The sequence below is a fragment of the Camellia sinensis genome, chromosome 1, assembly GCF_055761805.1.
Source record: "Camellia sinensis isolate YWXY chromosome 1, ASM5576180v1, whole genome shotgun sequence".
In the NCBI taxonomy this organism is placed as follows: domain Eukaryota; kingdom Viridiplantae; phylum Streptophyta; class Magnoliopsida; order Ericales; family Theaceae; genus Camellia; species Camellia sinensis.
Window position 1 is genome coordinate 6048297 of NC_138961.1, and position 21962 is coordinate 6070258.

Here is a 21962-nt window from a genome sequence, read left to right on the forward strand (position 1 = left end):
AAAAAAAAAAAAAAAAAAAGGGATTCATATTATTTTATAATCACAATTTTACAGACGATGCAAGAGAGAGGCTGTGGTAGGAATTGAGAGCTCAACACGTTGGGGATATTCTAATACGTCCATTGATTGACATAAGACCCTTATTTTTATTGAGATGTATCATCAGTTACTCTTATTTGGTAAGTAATTTTTTTAGTTAAAAAATTAAAAAATTATTAAAAAAATTTAAAAGTTAATAACTTATATTAAAAAGTTAAAATTTTTCTTTTTTTTCTTATGTTTTGCCTATCTTTTTATAAAAATTTAAAAAATTATCTTAAATATATTAATTTTTTTATATCATATTTTAATCAAAAAAAATTTTAAAAATTACTAAAAAAATCTCTCCCCGACCAGGCCTAAATTTTTTATTGACAAATAAAACACTCGATGATTTTAGAACATCCGTATGTGCGTTACCTAGTTTTTGTGATTTTGGTGGATTGTGCAACGTGTAGTGTGCAGTCTGTGCGAATACTAGTGGAGCAGCGTGTGTGGGTGTGATTTGACAATAAAGTTTGGTATATTGGGTAAAGAGTTTTGGTTAAGACTCCGTTTGGGAAGTGGGTTGGCTTTTTGGCTATTTTAGCCTGGGCTAAAAAGTTTGGTTTGGGAAGGGTTTTTTGGCTTTTTGGCTTTTTTGACTTTTTTTGTGAGAGAAGAATGTAATGATTATGGGTTGGATGTGATGTTTTATTTTTTGTGACTAAAATAGCCTATTTTGTCTTTTGTGGCTAAAATAGCCAAAAAAGCCCCGTTTAGCTCTTGCCAAACGGAGCCTAAATTAGGGAAATTGGTTAGTATCTCTTGGATATTAAAGCACGGTATATATATTTAGGCTAAGTTTAGCAATATTAAAATAATTTATTTTTTTATTTTTTAATCTTTTTTTCATCACATCACTTTTTTATTTTTTTGTACATCTTTTCGTAAAAAGACAAAAAGTACACTTATTTAGGTCATCTCGTGTATGAAGAAAATATATAAAAATATTAATTTATTTAAAGTTATATTTATTAGGTTCATATAATTTTTTTTGAACGGATTAGGTTCATATAATTGAAATGGTGGAGTTGAGTATTTGGAGTTAATTTTAGAATATTATTTAGCTATTGAGGTAAGTAATTCTCTATCATTATTGGTACATTTTTATTCCTATCGAATCTCTTGAAATTATAATTATTCATTTATAGCCCTTTTGTTCTTTTAAAATAAAATATGAATCAAGTATAAAATAGTATCAAATATTATTTTGAAAATTATTTGAATATTTTGTGAAACTATTTTGAAAGTTTGTACCAAATATTTATTCTAAAAATATCGAACATTTTATTTAAAAAGAGTTTATTGTTTGAATTTTAAACATCACTCTAGTCTAACTATGATTTGGACCATAGCTAATGTGAGTTATTTATTGACACATAAACTAGTTTCTTTTGAGGCTTTACCACCGACCAATGTGTGGTCCCGGGCCTTGTCACAGGTTTGAGTGACCGTAATCACGAAGACTTGGGTTTTGTGAATCGAATAATTGAATCATTTGAATATTGAACTATCGATTTGAACAACAAAATTATTTTGAATTATCTTATTGTCTTATCAGCTGTATTGCTACACTGTTTATTTTCAATTATAAAACCATTTTACAAAATAATTGTTCATTTATTGAATTGTAGCAAAAATGCATTTATTGGTTTTCAACTATTTTTTTTGTATACTTGATCCAACTAGTATTGATAGTTCATTATTTACTAGGCTGCCTAGCTTACCCTTCTATTTTTTTCAAATTCTGAGGAGTAGAGTTGTGCAGAGATTTTACTTGTGGGAGTGCCGAGATAGGAATTTGATTTTAAATTACTTTGGATTATTATTTTGATAATGGATTATATTAATGGACTTGGTGGACAATTTTATACGATAAGGATTATTTATTATTTATAGATTTTGGCATTATGATAATTAAAGATTTATTTTGAGTATTTATACTGATAGTTTATTTGATTGGACTCTTAGCCTTACATGCTCAGTTAGATGGGTGTGCAGCGTTGTCACAGGACTTGAAGTGTTACATTACTTTTGTATAATATTTTTAAAAATTACATATTTTAGTACGATGTGTAACTTTTAGGCTATGTTTGGCATAAATGGTTTGGGCTAAAATAGTCACAAAAATATAAAATGAGTTAAAAAATCAATAAGACAAAATGTCATATTAAAACTATAATTATTTCATTTTTTCTCTTACAAAAGTTAAAAAAGTCAAAAAATTCATCCCGAACCAAACTTTTTAGCTCCAAACTAAAATGACCATAAAACTAAAAAATTAACTCATATCTCAAACGAAGGCTTAGTTTTAGAGTTAACTAATTTCACTTTTCTTCCTCAATTATCATTATATTTTTTAACTCATCAATTATTGAAGTTGTTTGTTCTTACCCCTCTTGAAAGGAAGTCTTTGTACTATATTGTTTGTAGTTGAAAGGAGTAAATCATAATTAATCCTTAATTTCTACTAGGCAAGCTGTTCGAATAACACCAACAATAGTAGAATCCTCCCCCTTCATTCCGCCCAAAAAAAGTGTTAGAATTTCCCATCTTTACCTTCACCTACTCCACTACACACTCCACTTCACCACACACTCCACTTCACCTAACCCACTATCACCTCCACTACACCTACTACCACATTTTCTTCTATATATAGATTGTATAGGAATTGTAATTAATCAATTAATCTTGTAATAAATCAATCAATATCAATCAATAATACATAAATTCTTACATGGTATCAGAGCCATAGGTTAAAGATCTTGGTGTTTTTCGCCTTCCGGCGGGCGGCAACCTTGCCTTGACCGCCCGCCGGATCTCAACCAATTCAAACCTCGGCATCTGCAGTATCTTCCTGTCCCCATTGTTTTTCAGCATCCACATTCTTCTCATTTTCTTTGGAAGGTTCTTCCCTCTCCGGAGTAATTTCATCAGTGAGAGTTCCCCAATTCCTGCTACCACCACCATCACGTTTGACTTCATTCCCACGTCCGGTGCCACTACGGCGCTCAAATACTCTCTGAGTACGTTCACCTTCTACTTCTTCTCTATTGTTGAAACCACCACGACGACCACCACGGAAACCACCGCGAGCCTCACGAGGTGGTCCATTGTATCCACGTCTTTCAAAGGGCTTCCCTGCATCTCCATCTTCTGCGGGCTTGTACCCTCCAGAGAAACCATTGTTACTGCTGAAGGTACTTTCATTATTGGCCAGATCTCGATTAAACCCACCTTCGTCTTCCCGAACTTGTACAGGTACTGTAAGAACGTGTTCCAGTCGCGTCGCTTTTATGACTCGTACCGACTCGGCGGGGGAGGCTGCGCCGATAATCTTAGACAGAGAAAGCAAGCAAACATACACACATATACATCGAGAGAGAGAAGAGAAGAGAACAGAGGAGAGAGGACACTGAAGCCGCTGAGTCTCTTGAATGCAGTCAACACTGGCGCTATATCTTCTCTACGAGTCTGCTTCTGGGTATGCTCTGTTTTTGGCCCATGGTCTTGATGAAATCGGTCAGAACACAGAGGCAGTTCGGAACTCCGTGACTGACCTCCATCGATTCGGCAAAGTCGTGAAGCTCGTAGCTTTTACCCCATTCGAGTTCGCTCTCGACGCTCTCAATCAATGCAACGCCATCTCCGAAGAGCCAAACAGACCTTTTACAAAACTGAACACCCAGCTCACTCTCCACTTTATCTATTTCTTTTCATTTTTTTTTTATTCTCTTTTTCACTTTCCAACCCATGTGCATTTTGTTTTTTTATTCTATTTTTGACAACCCATGTGGGTCTGAGGCAACAATTCAGAATACACAGCTCTTTTTTTCTTCCACTACATGATTCCTTTTCTTTTCTTTTTTTTTTTTATTTTCCACTTTCAAAATCACCACCCTTTTTGTTTTACTTTTCTTCTTTTATTATTTTATTTTTTCTTTACATCACTTTACACCCACTCTCTCTCCTCACTTTGCATCCACCGTCCACTTCTGCACTTCCCCCACAGACTCCACCCACCAAAGCTAAGCCATCATGCTGTTCAATGTGCCATATTATTCTTCTTATTATTATTTTTATTAACAAAAAAAAAAAAAAAAAAAAAAAAAAAAACTATATATATATATATATATATAAAAACAAAATCAAAAACAAAAACAAAACAACATAAATCAATCAAAAACACGACAGCCCATCTTTTATTCATGTCGGGGCTCACCCCGATCACCATTTTACATCAAAAAAAAAAAAAAAAAAAAAAAAAAACCACATCCACAAGTGGAATTTTTCTTCTCTACTCTGCTGCCGGTCTCTTCTTCTTGCCTCCGTCCTGAGCAGCCCTTGACGGTGTTGCCTCCGTGTTTCCTTGTCCACCGAGCACGTTCACTCCCCCATACTCCTCCACTGCAGCATATGGCGGACCTCCAAATCGGAACATCACGGTGGCCTTCCGCTTCAGCTCCTTGTTTTCTGCCCTTAGCACGCTTATCTCTGCTCGCGCATCCTTATACATGCGTTGGAGCAGAGCCAGCTGGGAGTTTAAATGCTGCACCTCATTTGTCCTACTCTGCAGCCGGTTCGACAAGTTTGTGACCGCCGTCATGCTTTCCACACATGCCTTCAGAGTATACTGATTGGCCTCCACATCCGACTGCACTGCCATTCTTTGCTCCACCGACCGCATCGGAAAGTTCAACGGAGCAAACTCCGAGGCGCTTGGTTGCGTTTCCAGTGCAACCACACCAGTTGTCTCTCTTGTTGACTCATTGAGGTCGGGAAAGAGAGTGAGCAGACTCCGGGAAGATGAAGCCATTTTCTGGGCCACAGAGTATTACAGAGTATCTCTCTCAGAACTCTCTCTCAGACAACAGAGTGTTACGAACTATCTCTCTCAGCAAAACGAAGAAGCGTTTTTTGTTTTTTCAGAGGTTTTTCACAGCTTTTCTCTGCCTTAGCCTCAGCCTCTGTCTTATAGCCGAGGCAGCCACGCGCATCGCGCGCCTCTTGCCACCAGCCGACAAACGGGCACGCAAGCCAAGGCGCCCACGTGCCTCGCCATCATGTCCGGCACACCTTTTGATGAATTGGGCACGCCTTTTGATGGCACGCCTTTTGACACAATTGGGCACACCTTTTGAGGATGCCACTTTTCCAAGGGTCCGACAAGACTCTATAAACTGTCCCGACATTTGATACCGGTTAGCTCCTTTATGGGTCCGACAAGACTCTGTAAACTGTCCCGACATTGATTCCGGTTAGCTCCTTTATGGGTCCGACAAGACTCTGTAAACTGTCCCGACATTGATTCCGGTTAGCTCCTTTATGGGTCCGACAAGACTCTGTAAACTGTCCCGACATAGATTCCGGTTAGTTTGTACAACGGTCCGACATGACCCCATAAACTGTCTTCTACATCGGTCTGACACCACCATACAGTGTCCTCTACAACGTTATGACACCCCATACAGTGTCTTCACCAACGGTCTGACACGACCATACAGTGTCTCCTATCCTTTTTTATTTTTCTGTATTTTCTTGTTTTGTTACTCTCTCCAAACTCAAGTTGGTTAGTTTCTCTCCTCCTTGAGTTTGCGAGGGGCTGTTAGAATTTCCCATCTTTACCTTCACCTACTCCACTACACACTCCACTTCACCTACCTCCACTTCACCACACACTCCACTTCACCTAACCCACTATCACCTCCACTACACCTACTACCACATTTTCTTCTATATATAGATTGTATAGGAATTGTAATTAATCAATTAATCTTGTAATAAATCAATCAATATCAATCAATAATACATAAATTCTTACAAAAAGGGAGGAAAAATCGAAATTGTCAAACATTAGAAAAGCTGTACAATTTGGAAACGCTTCTCACTTTTAGGTCAAGTTTGCCTAACCTAAAAAAGCACACTTATTTTATTTTTTTATTTTTTTTGAGTCACATCAATTAACATATCACCTCTACTTTTTCTACACATAATATAAAAAAAGTCAAAAAGTACACTTATTTAATCTTCCCAAACTTGACTTTAATATATCAGATGAATTTCCACTTTTGGCACGCCTCTGTACAATGTATTATGTACAACTCCCCGAATGGGATTACACTTACTTAGGGCGTCTTTGTTTTGAGTTGTTTTAGTAATCTTCAAGTATGGTCATGTAGTGCCTTAAAAGTATTATTATTGATAGAAGGGTAGAGTTTACAATTTTATATTAGATTATATAAGAAAACAATAAGAGACATGGTGTTTGATGATTGATAAGTGACATTAACGAGTGATGTCCTTGGACCACCAAATAATTTTTCGTTTGTTTTCTTTTTTTTTTTTGAACAAAGATTTTTCGTTTGTTTTCAAAAATAATTTTTCAAATTTTATGTCATTATTTATTCCACTTTAATCAAATAATTGTATACTATATATATATATAGTGGGATCCATCTCGTATGTAACATTATTCGAAAGGAATAATATAAAAATAACAAATAACGATTGCTTGATTTGAAATAATACTCTAAGATTTTGTTTGATTACAAGATATAAAGAGAAATTTTTCCATTTAACTCTATATAAAATGTAGTCTCCACATATTCTATGTTTGATCTTAAGAATTTGTATATGACACCGTTGGATACAAAATTATTCTTTAGTTATTTTTATTTTTTGATAAAGAGGCAAATATTATTTATGACATTAGTTGGTTACACATCGTGGATTACCCATCTCACTAATATCATTGTTAACAAAAAAAAGTTATACAAAACTAGGAGCTTGAGAATATAATACAAGGGCTCCATGGTGATCAAAAACAACATTTGCCTTATAAATAATATAATAAAATTATTTTTTATTCAATGATAATAAATAACTCATAATAAAAATATAATTTACCTTATATTTTAAATACATTAAATACTCCATTCGTTCTAAAATGTTAGTCATTTGTTCCATTTTTTATTATCTCAAAAATCAAGAAATATTTAAAATATTATTTACTTTTCAAAAATCAAGAAATAAAATAATATAAACTTACTATTTTGCCCTTCTTTTAAATTCATTAATAACACAAAAAATACAATTATGATAATTGATATTTTCAAAAAATGAAAATTAATATTTTTAAAATGTAATAATTACACTATAAAAAACTAATTTTTTTTTTTAAAAAACTATTATTTTAAAATGGAGCGGGTAACATTTTGTATAGGCTTCAATAACTTCCTCACAATACATGAAACAGCCGTGCTGGAGACCCCTAGCACCCCAGTCCCACGTGGAAGCTGCGCAAGACTTGAAAAAAAAAAAAAAAAAATTTTTTTTTGGACCAATCAGACCCCACTGGAAATCCTGGGGGTCGCTCCAGTGGGGGTTTGATGCATTTTCTAAGATGAAATTAGTAGTCAACTATCCCAATTTGTTCACCAAAAGTGGGATTAATAAGTGTCACTTTAGAATAGGCCCACTTTGTCTCCAAACGAAGTTAACAAAGCCATCCAAAACAATAAGCTGACTGTTGATTTAGGTTGCCCGCCCATATAGAACACTCATCCAACATGCTTTTACTGTGATACTATTTATTTATTCAGTAATGATTGAGTGTCATAATTTTTGTGATTCAAATGACTCGAAATTACTAAAACGATGTTGTTTTGAGTACAAAACAACTTCAAAATTGTCAAAACGACGTCATTTTGACAATTTTGAACCATTTGAGCCACAAAAATTGTGGCTCTCAAACATTTTCCTTATTTATTTATGTTAAATAAATAAAAAGTATTTCTTGGAGGTATCATTACAATCTCAATCTCAGTAATATTAAAAATTTTAAAAAAATTATTAAATTTTTTATTAAATATCTGAATATGAAATTTATTATGAAACCTATATAATGTGCGTTTTATACACATTTTATATGTGTTATTCCCAAGGCTTTATAAATTTACAAGGAAAAAACGCACCACCGAAATCAGCGGAAAATGCACCAAGCCAACATAAAAGACAAAATCACAAATAAAATAAAGCAGAATCAATTTCAGTAAATAAATGATACTCTCAAAAATTGAGCTGTGCTCATATACATGTGTGGAAGACCAACAATTCTTCACGGCACCACCACCCCGTGGTTTACTATGATACTAGTATCCTATGATTTTCAAATAATAGCCACCTAGGAATATTCCTTTTCCTTCCCTCTTATAAAACCTCCCTAAGCCCCTCCCTCCTCTTCTTAAACCAACCAAACAAACAAAAAAGAATAAACACACAACAACCCAACCTGTCTTCTTCACATTCAAACAAAAATAGCAAGCTATGTCTGAAGGATTGAAGCGTGATTACCAATTGTGCGAAGAGATCGGCCGTGGCCGCTTCGGCGTCGTCTACCGCTGCATCTCCACCATCTCCGGCGACTCCTTCGCCTGCAAATCAATCGAAAAACGCCTCCTCTCCGACTCCACCGACCTTGAATGCCTCGAAAAAGAGCCCAAAATCCTCCACCTCTTGTCCGGCCATCCCAACATTCTCCAACTTCACAAAATCTACGAAGACGAAACCTCCCTCCACATCATCACCGACCTCTGCGACTCCGGCGACCTCTTCCACCGCATCACCACTACCACAACCACCTTCTCCGAACCCGAAGCGGCCTCAATTTTCAAACCTCTCATCTCCGCTATATCGTACTGTCACCGCATGGGGGTTTCTCATCGAGATATAAAGCCGGACAACATTATTTTCGATTCGCGGAACAAATTGAAGCTCGCGGATTTCGGATCGGCAGAGTGGTTTGGTGGCGGCGGCGGCGGTGAGAGGCGGACGATGAGAGGGGTGGTTGGGACGCCGTACTATGTGGCGCCGGAGGTTTTGTATGGGAGGGAGTATAATGAGAAGGTGGATGTGTGGAGCGCCGGCGTTATTTTGTATATTATGATCGCCGGTGTTCCGCCGTTTTACGGTGAGACTGCGGTGGAGACTTTTGAGGCGGTGATGAGGGGGAATTTGAGGTTTCCGGCTAGGGTTTTTAGGTCGGTGTCGTCGGAGGCGAAGGATTTGTTGAGAAAGATGATATGTAAGGATGTTTCTAGGCGGTTATCGGCAGAACAAGTTCTGAGTAAGTAATTCTACTTCAATTTCCTGTATTTACATCCATGCATGCTCTGTAATTGTCTGTTTAGTTGCTGAGAAAATGAAGGGAAAGAGTGGAGAATAGAGTATTAAGGTTGAGTAGTTTGATTTTTTATAGTGTATGAAAGCTTATCGACCTAAGTAGTAAATTGTTTAAATTTAATTTATTTACATAATGAGTCTATGTCGAATGGGCTTGACTCGAGTAGCATGATTTGCTTAACCACCCTAGTCTATATATTGAAATTTCCAATTTACCTCTAATTTTGCTAGACAAACTCCAATTTAGTGTTTGGGTGCTGAGAAATTGAAGAAAAATAGCATAGGACAAAAATGTTAGTGTTATAGTTGTTCTCGAGTAAGTCTATAATTTAGTACAAGTGAGTCTAACTTAGATATTAAAAAATGAAGGGTTTTAGCAAGGATTTGGCATCATTCTGCTGATTTTCGTTGACTTTCTCTGCTACCAAACAGAGAACGTTTATATTTGAACATAGTTTTCTTTGTGGTTTCGTCCGAATTATATTCTCATTTTATTCCGTCTTTATTGAATGCAGGACATCCATGGATTATCAATGGAGGACAGACCCAATCAATGATTGATCTCACATGAAAATTTGCTTCAAAAACTAATTGGTCCGACCTTTGATGTACATACACCTCCGGCGAATTTGAATGGATGGTTCACAAATCCCATGGCTTTTCCTGGAAAATTTAGAGCCAAAAAGAAAGAGAAAGTCCAATGAAACTCTGCACCGTGGGAGAGTTGAGGTGTCCTCTTTTTCACCATGTTTTGGAGAGAATCTTGAGGAGGGAGTATATATGTAAATATACATGTTTGTGCTTTATGGTGAATAAAGGTAACTATGTATATGAGAGAGAGAGAGAGAGAAAATCAAATCCTTTGTGTTTTTTTGTATGAGAAAGTTGATGGTGAAGTAGAGAGATTATGAATGATGTTTTATTTTTGGTAATAGTGTTTGGAGCACTACTTGTAATTTTACAAGCATTGAATAATATCTCAAAAGAGAAGAATCTTGATGGATATTTGGAATTAGTAGGGAATTTTGATGTGGGGTTTTGATTTTTGGAATCTTGAAGAAAAAGCAAATTTAGATTTTGAAGGAGATGGAGGCACATTACTTGCATTTGGTTTGGGGATTCTCTTTCTGTTGTGTATAGTGTGTGTCGTCCTTGAGTTTTCTTCTTCATAGAGTAGTCTATGATGTCACTGACTACATCACTATTCTTTTACTTTTGGCCCAAAGATCTCTCTACGCATGCATGCTGTTGTAATCGACAAACATGAAATTTTGGTGAACATTCACCACACTTTGTCACTCACTACATCATCACCATACCATCTAAACATCTTTACTATTTCTCAACGAGTAGAGGAATGGTCATTTGAATCCGATTTGTAAGAGTCTGTTCATATTTGTTTGAATGGAGCAAATTTTATTTTATTTGACACTTATGTGAGGTGAGAGTGAATTATATTTTAGTTATTCACAAGGAGAGTGAGGCGGGGTCAGTATCAATTTTCTAATCTAAACTCGACTCGATATGATTAAAAATATATATAAACAAATAATATATATGTATATATAATATAATTAGATATAAAAAAAATATTAAAAATCTGTAATTCTGCTTGAATATAAATAAATTAGGGGTGTGAGCCCACTCAATGGATATGCTTAAAATAAAAATTTTAATTTTAACAAAAGGAAAAATCGTACCAAATAATTTGATACACCTAAAATTTAAAAAAAAAAACAAAAAACAAAAAAACAAATTATATACAGGTTAAATAAAATGCATCAAACAACCCTATTTGTTTGATAGTTGCATCAGTGATGAGGTGATTTTATTTGTGTTTTTTTTTATTATTTATTTATAGCTTTTCTCAACCAAAAAAATAAAAGCTCAAAAAGGAACCACATTCACGTAAATTTATGAAAAAGGAAAAATAAATAAAATTGAAATTGAAAATTTTCACTTTTCTATTTATAAAATGTTATTTATCATTGAATTTATATCACTCTTATATGTATCAATGGAATGCATGATTGAATGGTAAATTTCACTTAACCATCTTATGGTTTGACCCATATGCAAATTACCTCCTTATCATTTAAAATAACCACATAATTTCTTTATCAATCATTTTGTCAAAGTTTACAAGTATGAAATACAATCCAAAATATAAGGGATTATATGCTTATTTCTAAATAATAGGAAGATAAATCATACATGGAACAAAACAAAAGGAGTTAAAATGAATTCCATATCCCTAAAATGATAAAAATATCCCTGATTTGCATAAGAAGGATACTTATCTACAAGAGTATCTTCGTCTTTTCACTAAAGCTGTTAACAAGTGCAATTCAGTTCACAAATGACAAAAGAATAATGATAGGATACATCACCAACGCATTGAAAATTAAAGTGGGCCAACATGTTTTCTAATCTCCAACCCTCTAATTAATACCACAATCAATCATAATCTATATGGATAGGTAGGATCACCATCGTAAATAAAAATGACACTCATCATGCCACATGAAATGTCAAGTAGGAGTTGAATTTTTGTGATTCGATGAAATATGACACTCTTCTTTCTATTGTTGTTTCTTTTCATGAAAAGTCACGAGTATAAATTTTTTGATCCCATGAAATATGACCCTCTTCTTTCTATTGTTGTTTCTTTTACTCTTCACAAATTGCTCCGCAAATCTAACATTGAAATACATGGCACATGCAGTCTTGACATTGTTCATATCATAAAAATATGATGGAGATAGTGAACCCACACTAATGATTCAGAGCAGCATCTGTAGCTGGTATTAGTGTACAAAGTTGGAAGAAGAGGAAGGAGAGTTCACCCTTCTTTTTTCAAACTAACTTTAAAAAGAGCAAAAATAATATTTGCATTTGTTACTAATGATTCTTTCTTTTTATTTTCACAATTTCCATCAGAGCATAGTGAAATTTAAATGGACCTTGAATTTCTCCCTTCCTTCAATGACCCAACTGGACTGCAGCAACTTCACCAAAGTCAAAGGTCTCATACTTTTGCACCGAGGAATGACTGCATGCCAGAGGAAGAACTTCAATAGTTAACAAAAGCGATTATAAATAGAGACATGCATCTATAAAGCGATGCAATTGTACATGTGGTAATCATGCATTTTATGTAAAAAAACGTGTTATAGTCTGCTGAATGTGAGATAGGAACAATTGTCTGGAAAGGGAAATACTTCAATACTAATACCAGCAAAGCTAAAGTTTGAAAAGATACTCAAAATCAAATTGTTAAATTACTAGTAATCTATACCATGTACCATGTTGCATACTGTTGATTCTACGAGAATTTTTATGAAAGCCTTTCATTTGCGTCTCTTTGATGGAAGTTTTTATTTGCCCGAGTGTATCCTAATTTTAGGCCTAAAGCCTTTCATGCAGTATAAGACTAGTGTGTAATTGGGCACAAGCCCAACCTACCAACAAAGACACAGATTTTTATATGAAAAAGAGTTGATGTAAAAAAAATCCAAATTGTGTAGTTGAGTTACAAAATCTAGCACACACATTTCATAAAAAATATGTTATTAAACACAAAAATGATAGATTAAATTACTTATTATTGGTTCTAGTCTCTAGATATATGTTTGATGAAAGTTTTCATCAAATATTAAGGGTGTCGTAAAACATTAGTGCTTCATTAGTGTCGAGATTATATATGATCCACTCACATATCTTTGGATCCATTCCACATACCCAACTCACTTTAACTTTCAAGCACTTCCAAGCTCCAACCTATGCATTATTCTCTACAACTTATTTTTAATTCACTGATACATAAGCTTTTGTAATGTAATGTTATTAGAGCATCCCCATCTCTTCCCTTATATTACCTCCTTAGCCAAAATAAGGAGTTTTTTTGTCAATACACACCCCCAGCAGTTCCCCTATCCAACCCCCCTATCCAACCCCCCAAATATAAGTGTTGCTACAGTGACTCCCTATCATATTTGATAAATTGTTATTATATTTGTTGAAGGCGTGCAGGAAAACTGGAGGGTTGTCCGGCCAGATGTCCCCCCGGATGTCCTGTGAATGCCCGTAGCTGAAGAAGAAAAATGCCCAAAATTGGCCTAACCGGTCGACCGCCCTGCTTTGCTGCCGCTGGCTAGTGTTTGATTTAGATGTGTTTTCATTATTTTATTATTACAAAAATATTCAAATCTAAAAGTAATTAAAAAGATTATTTTAATAGAATAGAGAAAGAATAGGGAGTTTGTTGAGAGAAGTAGATAAAAAGTGATTCCTAAAATACGGAATGAATTTTTGAATAATATTTTAGGGTAAAATTTGAGTAAACTGATAATACTACATATGTAAGAACTCAAAATTTATGCCACCTTGAAAATGGAACAAAAAGACAGCATACAGCACAAACAACTTGAGCAGCTCATCATTTGACACTGGTTCAACAATAACAATCAATTCATGTTTTTGACGTGAAAAAGGCTCCGCTTACCTTGACACCAGTTGGAGTGTTTCCCGGTTTAGCTGTTGTAGTGCTGCCAAAGAAATTGACACCTGGAGTGTTTCCAAAATTGAACTTTGATTTCTTTTCTGCAGGTTTTAGTATTTGGAAAGAGCACATAAGTGTCTCATCGACACTCATCATGGCACCAGCATTGTCAAACTCCCCACAATAATTGGGTGCCGAGAATATGGTTACAAGTTGTCGGTTAGCAAAGAACTCATAACCATCCTCTACAACCTGCAATTTAGTAAAATTAAAATAAATTACAAAACTAAAAATCTTACTTTTGGTTTTCTAAAATTGATTAGAACTCATATTCTCCATGGTCTACTCCAAAGATTGTCTCGAACAGACAGACAGGTGCCAAAATGTCCATATAAACTTATATATAGAAGGATAAATTACACTGACGGGTTTGGCATAATTACATAAATTCCCCTTTTGGTAAAGCTAAAATGATCAAAACGAATGCAAATGGAATGTAAACAGAGGGTTAAAGAAGAGTAATATATTATAATGTAAAAGAGATAACATTTTTTCATCTATACGAATAACAAATTTTTGATAAAAAGGGGAACTAAGTGCCATGTGAAGTAAAATCTTAAGGAAGTTCACAATAATTATGTTAAACTTGTGGCTCGATGTATGTTTTTTTTTTTTTTTAAAGTATGCAATTGCCTCCCATTGGTTTAATTCCCCACCGTGTAATTAGTAGTGAAGACATAAATTCAAGAACAAACAAAGAGAAATACCAATAAACCAAGGTAGTGTTTGGTTCACTGGAATGATCATTCCCTTACAATGGTGAATAATGAATCCATTTGCAATGTATTTTTAATTAATTTTGTAGTGAACCAAAAGTGAGAATGAAAATTTTGATGGAAAAATCATTCCATTCCACTTCATTCTAATGAACCAAATAAGCATAAGTATCAAGAGAAACCTGGTGAGCACGGCAAACAAGATCCAAATCATGCTTTTGTAGGAACTCTGTCACCTTGTCAGCGCCAAAAGTATAAGAAACTCCCCGGTCATTCATTCCCCAACCTTGAGCATCTCTACTGGGATCAGACCAGAGAAGATCACAAAGCAAACCAGAATCGGGTACATCAGTTGGGCGGTGTAAATTTCTAATTTCATCCAAGTGGTGCAGATCAGGAGAAAGGCCCCCATGCATGCATAGAATCTTTTCATCAATTAGGGCTGCCACGGGTAAGCAGTTAAAGCAATCTGTGAATATTTTCCATAACCTAACATTAAATCTTCTCTTACATTCATCATAAAATCCATATATACGATTTATAGAAGCACACTCATGGTTGCCCCTCAGTAGGAAAAAGTTTTCTGGATATTTTATCTTATATGCAAGAAGAAGGCAAATTGTCTCTAGGCTTTGCTTGCCACGATCAACGTAGTCCCCCAAAAATAAGTAATTGGCCTGAGGAGGTAATCCGCCATACTCAAAAAGCCTAAGAAGATCAGAATATTGACCATGAATGTCACCTGTGTGATAAACAGAGTACACTGTCAGAAAAAAATTCAAAGAACCTTCTTTTTTTAGGGAACACAAGCTTCAAATAAATTGTAATAAAAATGATACTTCATATGTTAATTTTGTAAGTCATCATTCATCAGCAGCAGAGGCATAGCAAAAAGAAAAAAACCACAAGGATATCAGAGTTAATATCCAGCTATGAATCACGGGCGAGACATGAGAAATGGTTACGAAACCAATATGCATATACAACTCTTCTGAAAAAAAATTCCAGAAAAATAGATAACTATCATGGATCTACAGACCTAACCACATAATGTATTCTGCAGCTTACATAAGAGAACAACGGCAAATAAGGAGGGGAAAAAAGTTACATATTATCATATGTAATGTATACATTTACATTTACTTAATGCAAAGAACATACAATACAAGGTCTGGGGAAAAAAAATAAAGAAGAAGAAAACCTATCACAATTTTAAGAAAACGACTTGTGTCAAACCATGTTAGACAGGAAAACATGGAAAGAATTGCATTGAATGGATAAGCAATACAGCAGTTTCCGGCAGACTAAAAAAAAAACACTCCATCTTCCAAAATCTATCCAGTTATAAAGTTGTGGCAGCAGGCTTTTGGTATTTGAGCAGATATTACCTAAGCAGAAACTATGACACAACGCCTGATGTGGCAAGGAAGATAATTGCACTACATAACTGCAAGAAATAGTGAGATAACCTAATTTGAAAAATAGGAGCCTATACACATTGCTCGAGACACCCCTCTAGTAAATTATATAACGCATAGGCAAAAGACAAGTTCACTGTATGTTAATTGTAGTATTTATAAAACCAATGTTATAGTAACATAGTGACTACAAAACATGCGCACACACTGGGAACTTTTTTTTCCCTTCCTGCAGAATCTAACAGTGAGTCTTTTAACATCACATCGCCTAACCTAGCAAGGAAAAAAAACCACATAGAGAAGTGACTAATCACGTATTTTTAACTTTATCCCTCTGTAGAATATGAAAAAATTGACCATGCCAACTACAAACCAAACCAACCAAACATCCAAAACAAAAATTTGCCGCAGGTAGAACATGATACCTCGCGTAAGCTTCATATGGTCTCCCCCGCACTAGCATCATTCACCAGCATAGATTCAGTTGCTACAAAAATGATATTGAAAGCAAGAAACTGAAATCTTTTCGAAATTTTATTTTTTATTTTTATTTTTTTGGATAAATCTTTCCTATATCTTTTAGGAAAGGTATAGGAACAAAAAACTCACCAACCACTGGCCCAGCACATACACCCATACAAATTATCCTCACAATGCAAAATTATGTTCAACTGGCAGGGGCATTTCAATATTTCAAAACATGAAAAGTCCACATAATTGAAATTAGAAACAACAATGGCAACTTAAAGAAGACACAAATCAAGAAGACAAAAGATGCATCATACATGAGTCACAACCTCTTAACACTTTCTAACGCAGTCAATAGGAGGACAACAGCCATATAGTGACCAAGAACAAAGAAATTTCATTGGCATCCTTTCCAATTAATATTTTAATCACCAAAACAACAGCAGGTATATCATATGAGTCACAAAAATCAAGGCTGGCGGTGTCAACTTCCAACCATGCATATAATAAAATCACCTCCAAAACATCAACTTAAGTCTGACAAACAGTTAAATTCCTCGCATTCATTTAAAACCACAATACTTAGTTAATCCCATGAAGATTTCAAAAGTAACAAAAAAATCATTCACATCACCTAATTACCGCATATACAAAAGGCTACGAGCCAAAACAAATTTATATATCTCTATAAAGGTCACATCAACATATGCTAGTTCTGAAATTTGAAACATACATCAGCCACAAAAAATCAACATTTATCTCTAATTAATCTCACTCATTATATGTTAGTTCTGATATTTGAAATATATCCGCATGTTTTCCAAATGGATGACACTTGAAAAATCATCTCTTCACCCATATTGATAGTAGCAGACTATAGTGATTTTGGATGCATTACTTAAGCTATGGTCACTTCCACACACCAGAGACTGATGAACTATAAAAAATATCGGATGCATATTTTGAAATAAAGGCATCTACTTCCTAGTTGACAAGGCAGCCCATCTAGCTGAAGTTAGTAGAAAAGAAATGTGGGAGAAAAGAAAGAAAGAAAAAAAAAGACGAAGAAGGAAAAGTACAAAAAGACAAAAGGAAAAAGCAAAAAGGAGGGGGAAATCAAAAGATTTATTCTTAATAATGTCATGAACAGATACCAGCATCCCCTGCCACAATTAAAAGAAGGATTTTATTTTTTTATTTATCAGCTGCACAGCTAAAAGAGGGATATTCAGTGTTCAAGCCCCAGTTTCGTACATGGCCACACAGGTAAGTGTATTTTCCTTGTCATTGTCATAAACAACATCCTACACATAACCTACATAAAGCTCCACAACAGTGGAGTATTGGGTGCATAAAAAACCTGGGAAAAAAAACTACTCTATGATCAAACAAAACAACCAGTTAGGAAGTATCAAAAGACAAGTCTGGACCATTCCATTGCATTTATAGTTTCATGCACACCTACACATCTTGCAATAGCACTTTCCCTATGAATACCCTAAATAGAAAAAGGAGAGAGAACAAGGGAGAAGGGAAGGGAGAGAGCATAATCAGCAATTATAATAATCAATCTATAAAGATTCTGCGTGCACAGCAGAATGAGTATAAAATAACTGTAGCACTCCCACCTCACACATTATCTAAAATATTTACAGTCTCTTCCATATATACATAAACATTCACAATAGTAAAATTATGTAAACTGAACAGGTCCCATCAGTACAGATACCCTCATCTTCATCCAAAAAGCCATATGCTTTGGAAGAAGCTTATACAGTATGGGAAGTGTTTTGATTGATCAAAAAGAAGAAGCTACTTCAACCGATATGTCCTTAGGCACAGCCCTAAATAACATAGAAATCACACTTGGAAAGGGGTGACAAATTAGTTAGAGCAGCTGGTGCATTTCTATTCTAAAGTCAAAATGTCCAAAATAAGAACCCAACACAACTCATTACTGTGAACAATGTCTAGAACATACCAGAAGACCGACACTAACACTAGGTATAGATTTTTGTTACTTCAATACAGACATATTGCAAAAGGGTAAGCGTAAACTCTCTCAACTAATTCCAAAAAATTCAATAAAGATATGCACTTCAATGCATGCCCTACACAAAACTTTCCAACTAACTCAAGAAAACGAACTCATTGTATTCCAAATTGGAAAACTAACTCACACATACATAATGGGTATAGATTTTTGTTATTCAATACATAGATATTGGTTGATTGCAAAAGGGTAAACTCTCTCAACTAATTCCAAAACTGAAAAACAATTCAATAAAGATATGCAATTCAATCCATGCCCTACACACATACATAATGGGTATAGATTTTTGTTATTCAATACGTAGATATTGGTTGATTGCAAAAGGGTAAACTCTCTCAACTAATTCCAAAACTGAAAAACAATTCAATAAAGATATGCAATTCAATCCATGCCCTACACAAAGCTTTCCAACTAACTCACACATACATAACAAACCCAATAAAAAAAACAGATAGGGCACAAACCATTAACTAAAAGCCATCAATTTAGTCCCTAAAAAGAGCACAAATTCAACAAAAAAACAAAACCAAGTACAAATAATTAAAGCAATTAAACCAAAACACAAAACACAAAACTCAAAACTCAAAACTCAAAAACACAGCAAGAACCAAGTGGGTGTGATGCAAAATACCACAAATTTTGATGGGTGCTTCAAGTTCCAATAGATTAGGCTGTTGCAAGAAAATATCCCTAGAAACTACACACAACTGCTTGATCTCCGACTCCGATAGCTGCACCTGCTTTCCGGGTTTCCCTCTAACTTCAAGAAGCCGATTGATTATGTCATCGAGAAGAGATGGGTCCATTTCTTGGAAAATCTTGAAGAAAAAGGATTAGGGTTAAGGAGTGAGAAAGAGAAAGAAAGGGGATTTTAATTATTGCATGATTGGGAAGAGAGTAGAGAGAAGCGTGGTGGTGGATATGGGTGGTGAGGTTTGAGGATTGAAGAGAATTCGAAACATTACTTGGAGATCGGGTGATTCAAAACCCAAAAAAGTGGAAATTGATTTCGAGCACAGAGGCCGATTTTGGAGAAAGATGGAGGAAAGAGAGAGAGAAGCTGACCTAGTAGAGAGAGAGAGAGAGGGTGGGGGGGGTGCGCAGTGCGCATATTAGGGCTGGTGGTGGCTCCGGTGGCGCATTTTGAATGAGGGGTTCGTGGATTTTGAATTTTGGAAGTTCAAAATATGAAATTGGAGAATGGATTGAAACTTTTACAAACTTTTTTTTTTTTATACTAATTAATTAATATCATGTGTAATTATAAAGTTTAGAAATTCAAAATATAATATAAAATTAATTAGATAAATGCTAACAAGTATTTCTTATGTATTATTTAATGTTGAAAACTATGTAAAAAGTTTCTTGAAAATATATAAAAATATTAAAAAATTTATTGATTTCAATAAAAATGTATTTATATTAGTAAAAAATATATTATGTCTTACATATATTTTGTCTTTTATTTGTATTCTATGAACACTTGTTAGCAAGGCTCAATTGATTAATATGATAAGTGGTACATCGGTTAGTATAATAATTTTGTAAAAGTTTAGGAAATATCTAAAAAAAAAAAATTGAATTTAGGCCTATAAAAAAAATTAGTTTATTAACTTATTGACTTATTTAGATTACATTATTTTTTTTACTTTTTTTGTGCGTTTTTTCAAAAAAAAAAAGCCTAATAATAATAAAAAAATAACTTCTCAATATAGGCCTAAGAGTAAATTAGATCATTAAAATAGAACTTATAGTGGCAGGCTCAAGACCCAAATAACATTTTGGATTGGACAAAATTTGTTCCCTATGTTTTTGCTTTTTTTTTTTTTTTCAAATAGGAGACTGCCATAAAGCAGAAGCAAAACAGCCAAACACATAAAAAGGTAAATGAACAAAAGTAACCATCAACCAGACACAGCTTCAGCATCAGCAGAAACAAATTTTGTTCCCTGTGTTAATATACCAAAATAACTCTAAAATTTGAAATAATTGAATGTACATTTGGTAGGGATTGGAAGATATTAGACAAAGATAAATTTAAGATTATAAATTTTATTTAAGAATTTTGATGTTTTTATTTATGTTTTATTAGTTTGTATTTGTTGCTTTATAATACTTCTTTAAGAACTGTTATATATTACTTTTTTTTTTGGGCAAATTACCAACACCCTCTCAAGATTTGACTAAAATTCATATTCCCCCTTGAGGTTTGAGAAATTACAAATTGCCCCTGAATGTTATATTTGCATAACAAATTAGGAGGGAATTTGTTATGCAAATATAAATCACAGGAAACAATTTGTTATGAAAATATAAATCTCAGGAGACGGGATGTAATTTCTCAAACCTCAGGAAGAAATTTGTATTTTAGTCAAATCTCGAGAGGTGTTGGTAATTTGTCCTATTTTTTTCATCATTTTATATCACCTATTTTGGGCTCTAATATGGAAGACTATAAAACAAGTTTGAGACTACTTCTATGGAGAAACAAAGGCTCATCTAAACCCATCTAAACAAAACTAATCCAGCCCAATTTTCGAAAGAAGGGCCCAAACAACATCCACAGCCACAACAGTCTGGCCCTCATAATTTACCCTAGCTGGACACTAATTAATTGAGTCCAGCCATTTTTTGTTGCAAATAAAGACCCAGCTCACACTTAACAGTAACATAAAGCCCAATCTCAAAGAAGACCAACCAGTCCAAGCTTGTGCGACCCAAACCTGAACGAGTCTAAACCAGATCTACACAACCAGTGATTTTATTTAAAATAGAATGGCATAGCATGTTTGGTTATCATTTTTCAAAAATATTTTTCAAAAAATTCTACTTTCTTATTTTTCATGTTTTTTTTATTTTTATTGAATTTTTTTAATATTTTGAGCAATTTTTTTTAATTTTTAGACATACCTAACAAAAATATACCTAAAAAATAAAAAAAAATGAAAAAAACCTTTTAAAAACTCACAAAATACCAAAAATACAAAAAATACAAGAATTCAGTATATTTTTTGTATTTTTATGTATTTATTAATTTTTAAAAATATTTTTTCACAATTTTTTTACTTTTTAGATACATCTAAGTAAGGTGCATCTAAAAAAGTAAAAAAAAATGTTTAAAATTTTAAAAATATTCACTAAAAACAAAAAAAAAAACGAAAACTAAAAAACTCAATTTCAAAAAATTTAATTCAAAAAATTCAAACCAAACACATTACTTGTCGACAAGGTCATTACTATCATTTGCTTTGCTAATGTATTTCGTCAACTCATTATTGTGTAACATGTTGTTAAGAGGGCTTCATAGTCGTCGATTTTCCTCAAAATTGTGTGATAATTTATGGGTTTTGTTTATGGAGCTGATTCATCCTCTGAAAGAGCATATTTTTTACTTGACATTTTTATGGTAGAATTTAATGGTTCCATTGTAAAACAACTTATCCCAATGCGAACACAATTCAACATTTTCAAAGTTCTTACTT

General features: G+C 34.0%; 2 protein-coding genes and 1 pseudogene across 4 annotated transcripts; 1 reads left to right on the plus strand and 2 right to left on the minus strand.

Annotated features, from left to right (window-relative positions):
• Nucleotides 1–2914: 2914 nt before the first annotated feature.
• On the minus strand, nucleotides 2915–3650 carry LOC145789418 (RGG repeats nuclear RNA binding protein A pseudogene; annotated as a pseudogene).
• Nucleotides 3651–8054: 4404 nt separating this feature from the next.
• Nucleotides 8055–10267, plus strand: LOC114294397 (phosphoenolpyruvate carboxylase kinase 1). The gene is made up of 2 exons (XM_028238528.2): nucleotides 8055–9208; nucleotides 9780–10267. The coding sequence occupies exons 1-2, from the start codon at nucleotides 8410–8412 to the stop codon at nucleotides 9833–9835; spliced, it is 855 nt and encodes a 284-aa protein (XP_028094329.2). The 5' UTR covers nucleotides 8055–8409; the 3' UTR covers nucleotides 9836–10267.
• Nucleotides 10268–11948: 1681 nt separating this feature from the next.
• On the minus strand, nucleotides 11949–19692 carry LOC114294421 (serine/threonine-protein phosphatase PP1). 3 transcript variants are annotated; one of them, XM_082871650.1, is made up of 6 exons: nucleotides 19112–19676; nucleotides 16569–16630; nucleotides 16385–16446; nucleotides 14724–15283; nucleotides 13769–14017; nucleotides 11949–12316 (listed from the first exon to the last, which is right to left on the minus strand). In XM_082871650.1, exons 3-6 carry the CDS (start codon nucleotides 16398–16400, stop codon nucleotides 12293–12295), a joined length of 849 nt encoding a protein of 282 aa, XP_082727776.1. In that variant the 5' UTR covers nucleotides 16401–16446; nucleotides 16569–16630; nucleotides 19112–19676; the 3' UTR covers nucleotides 11949–12292. The 3 variants fall into 3 exon arrangements, with proteins under 3 accessions (XP_082727776.1, XP_082727780.1, XP_082727771.1); XM_082871654.1 differs by having other exon boundaries at nucleotides 16385–16415; nucleotides 19112–19672; XM_082871645.1 differs by lacking the exons at nucleotides 16385–16446; nucleotides 16569–16630 and having other exon boundaries at nucleotides 19112–19692.
• Between the last annotated feature and the right edge of the window lie 2270 nt (nucleotides 19693–21962).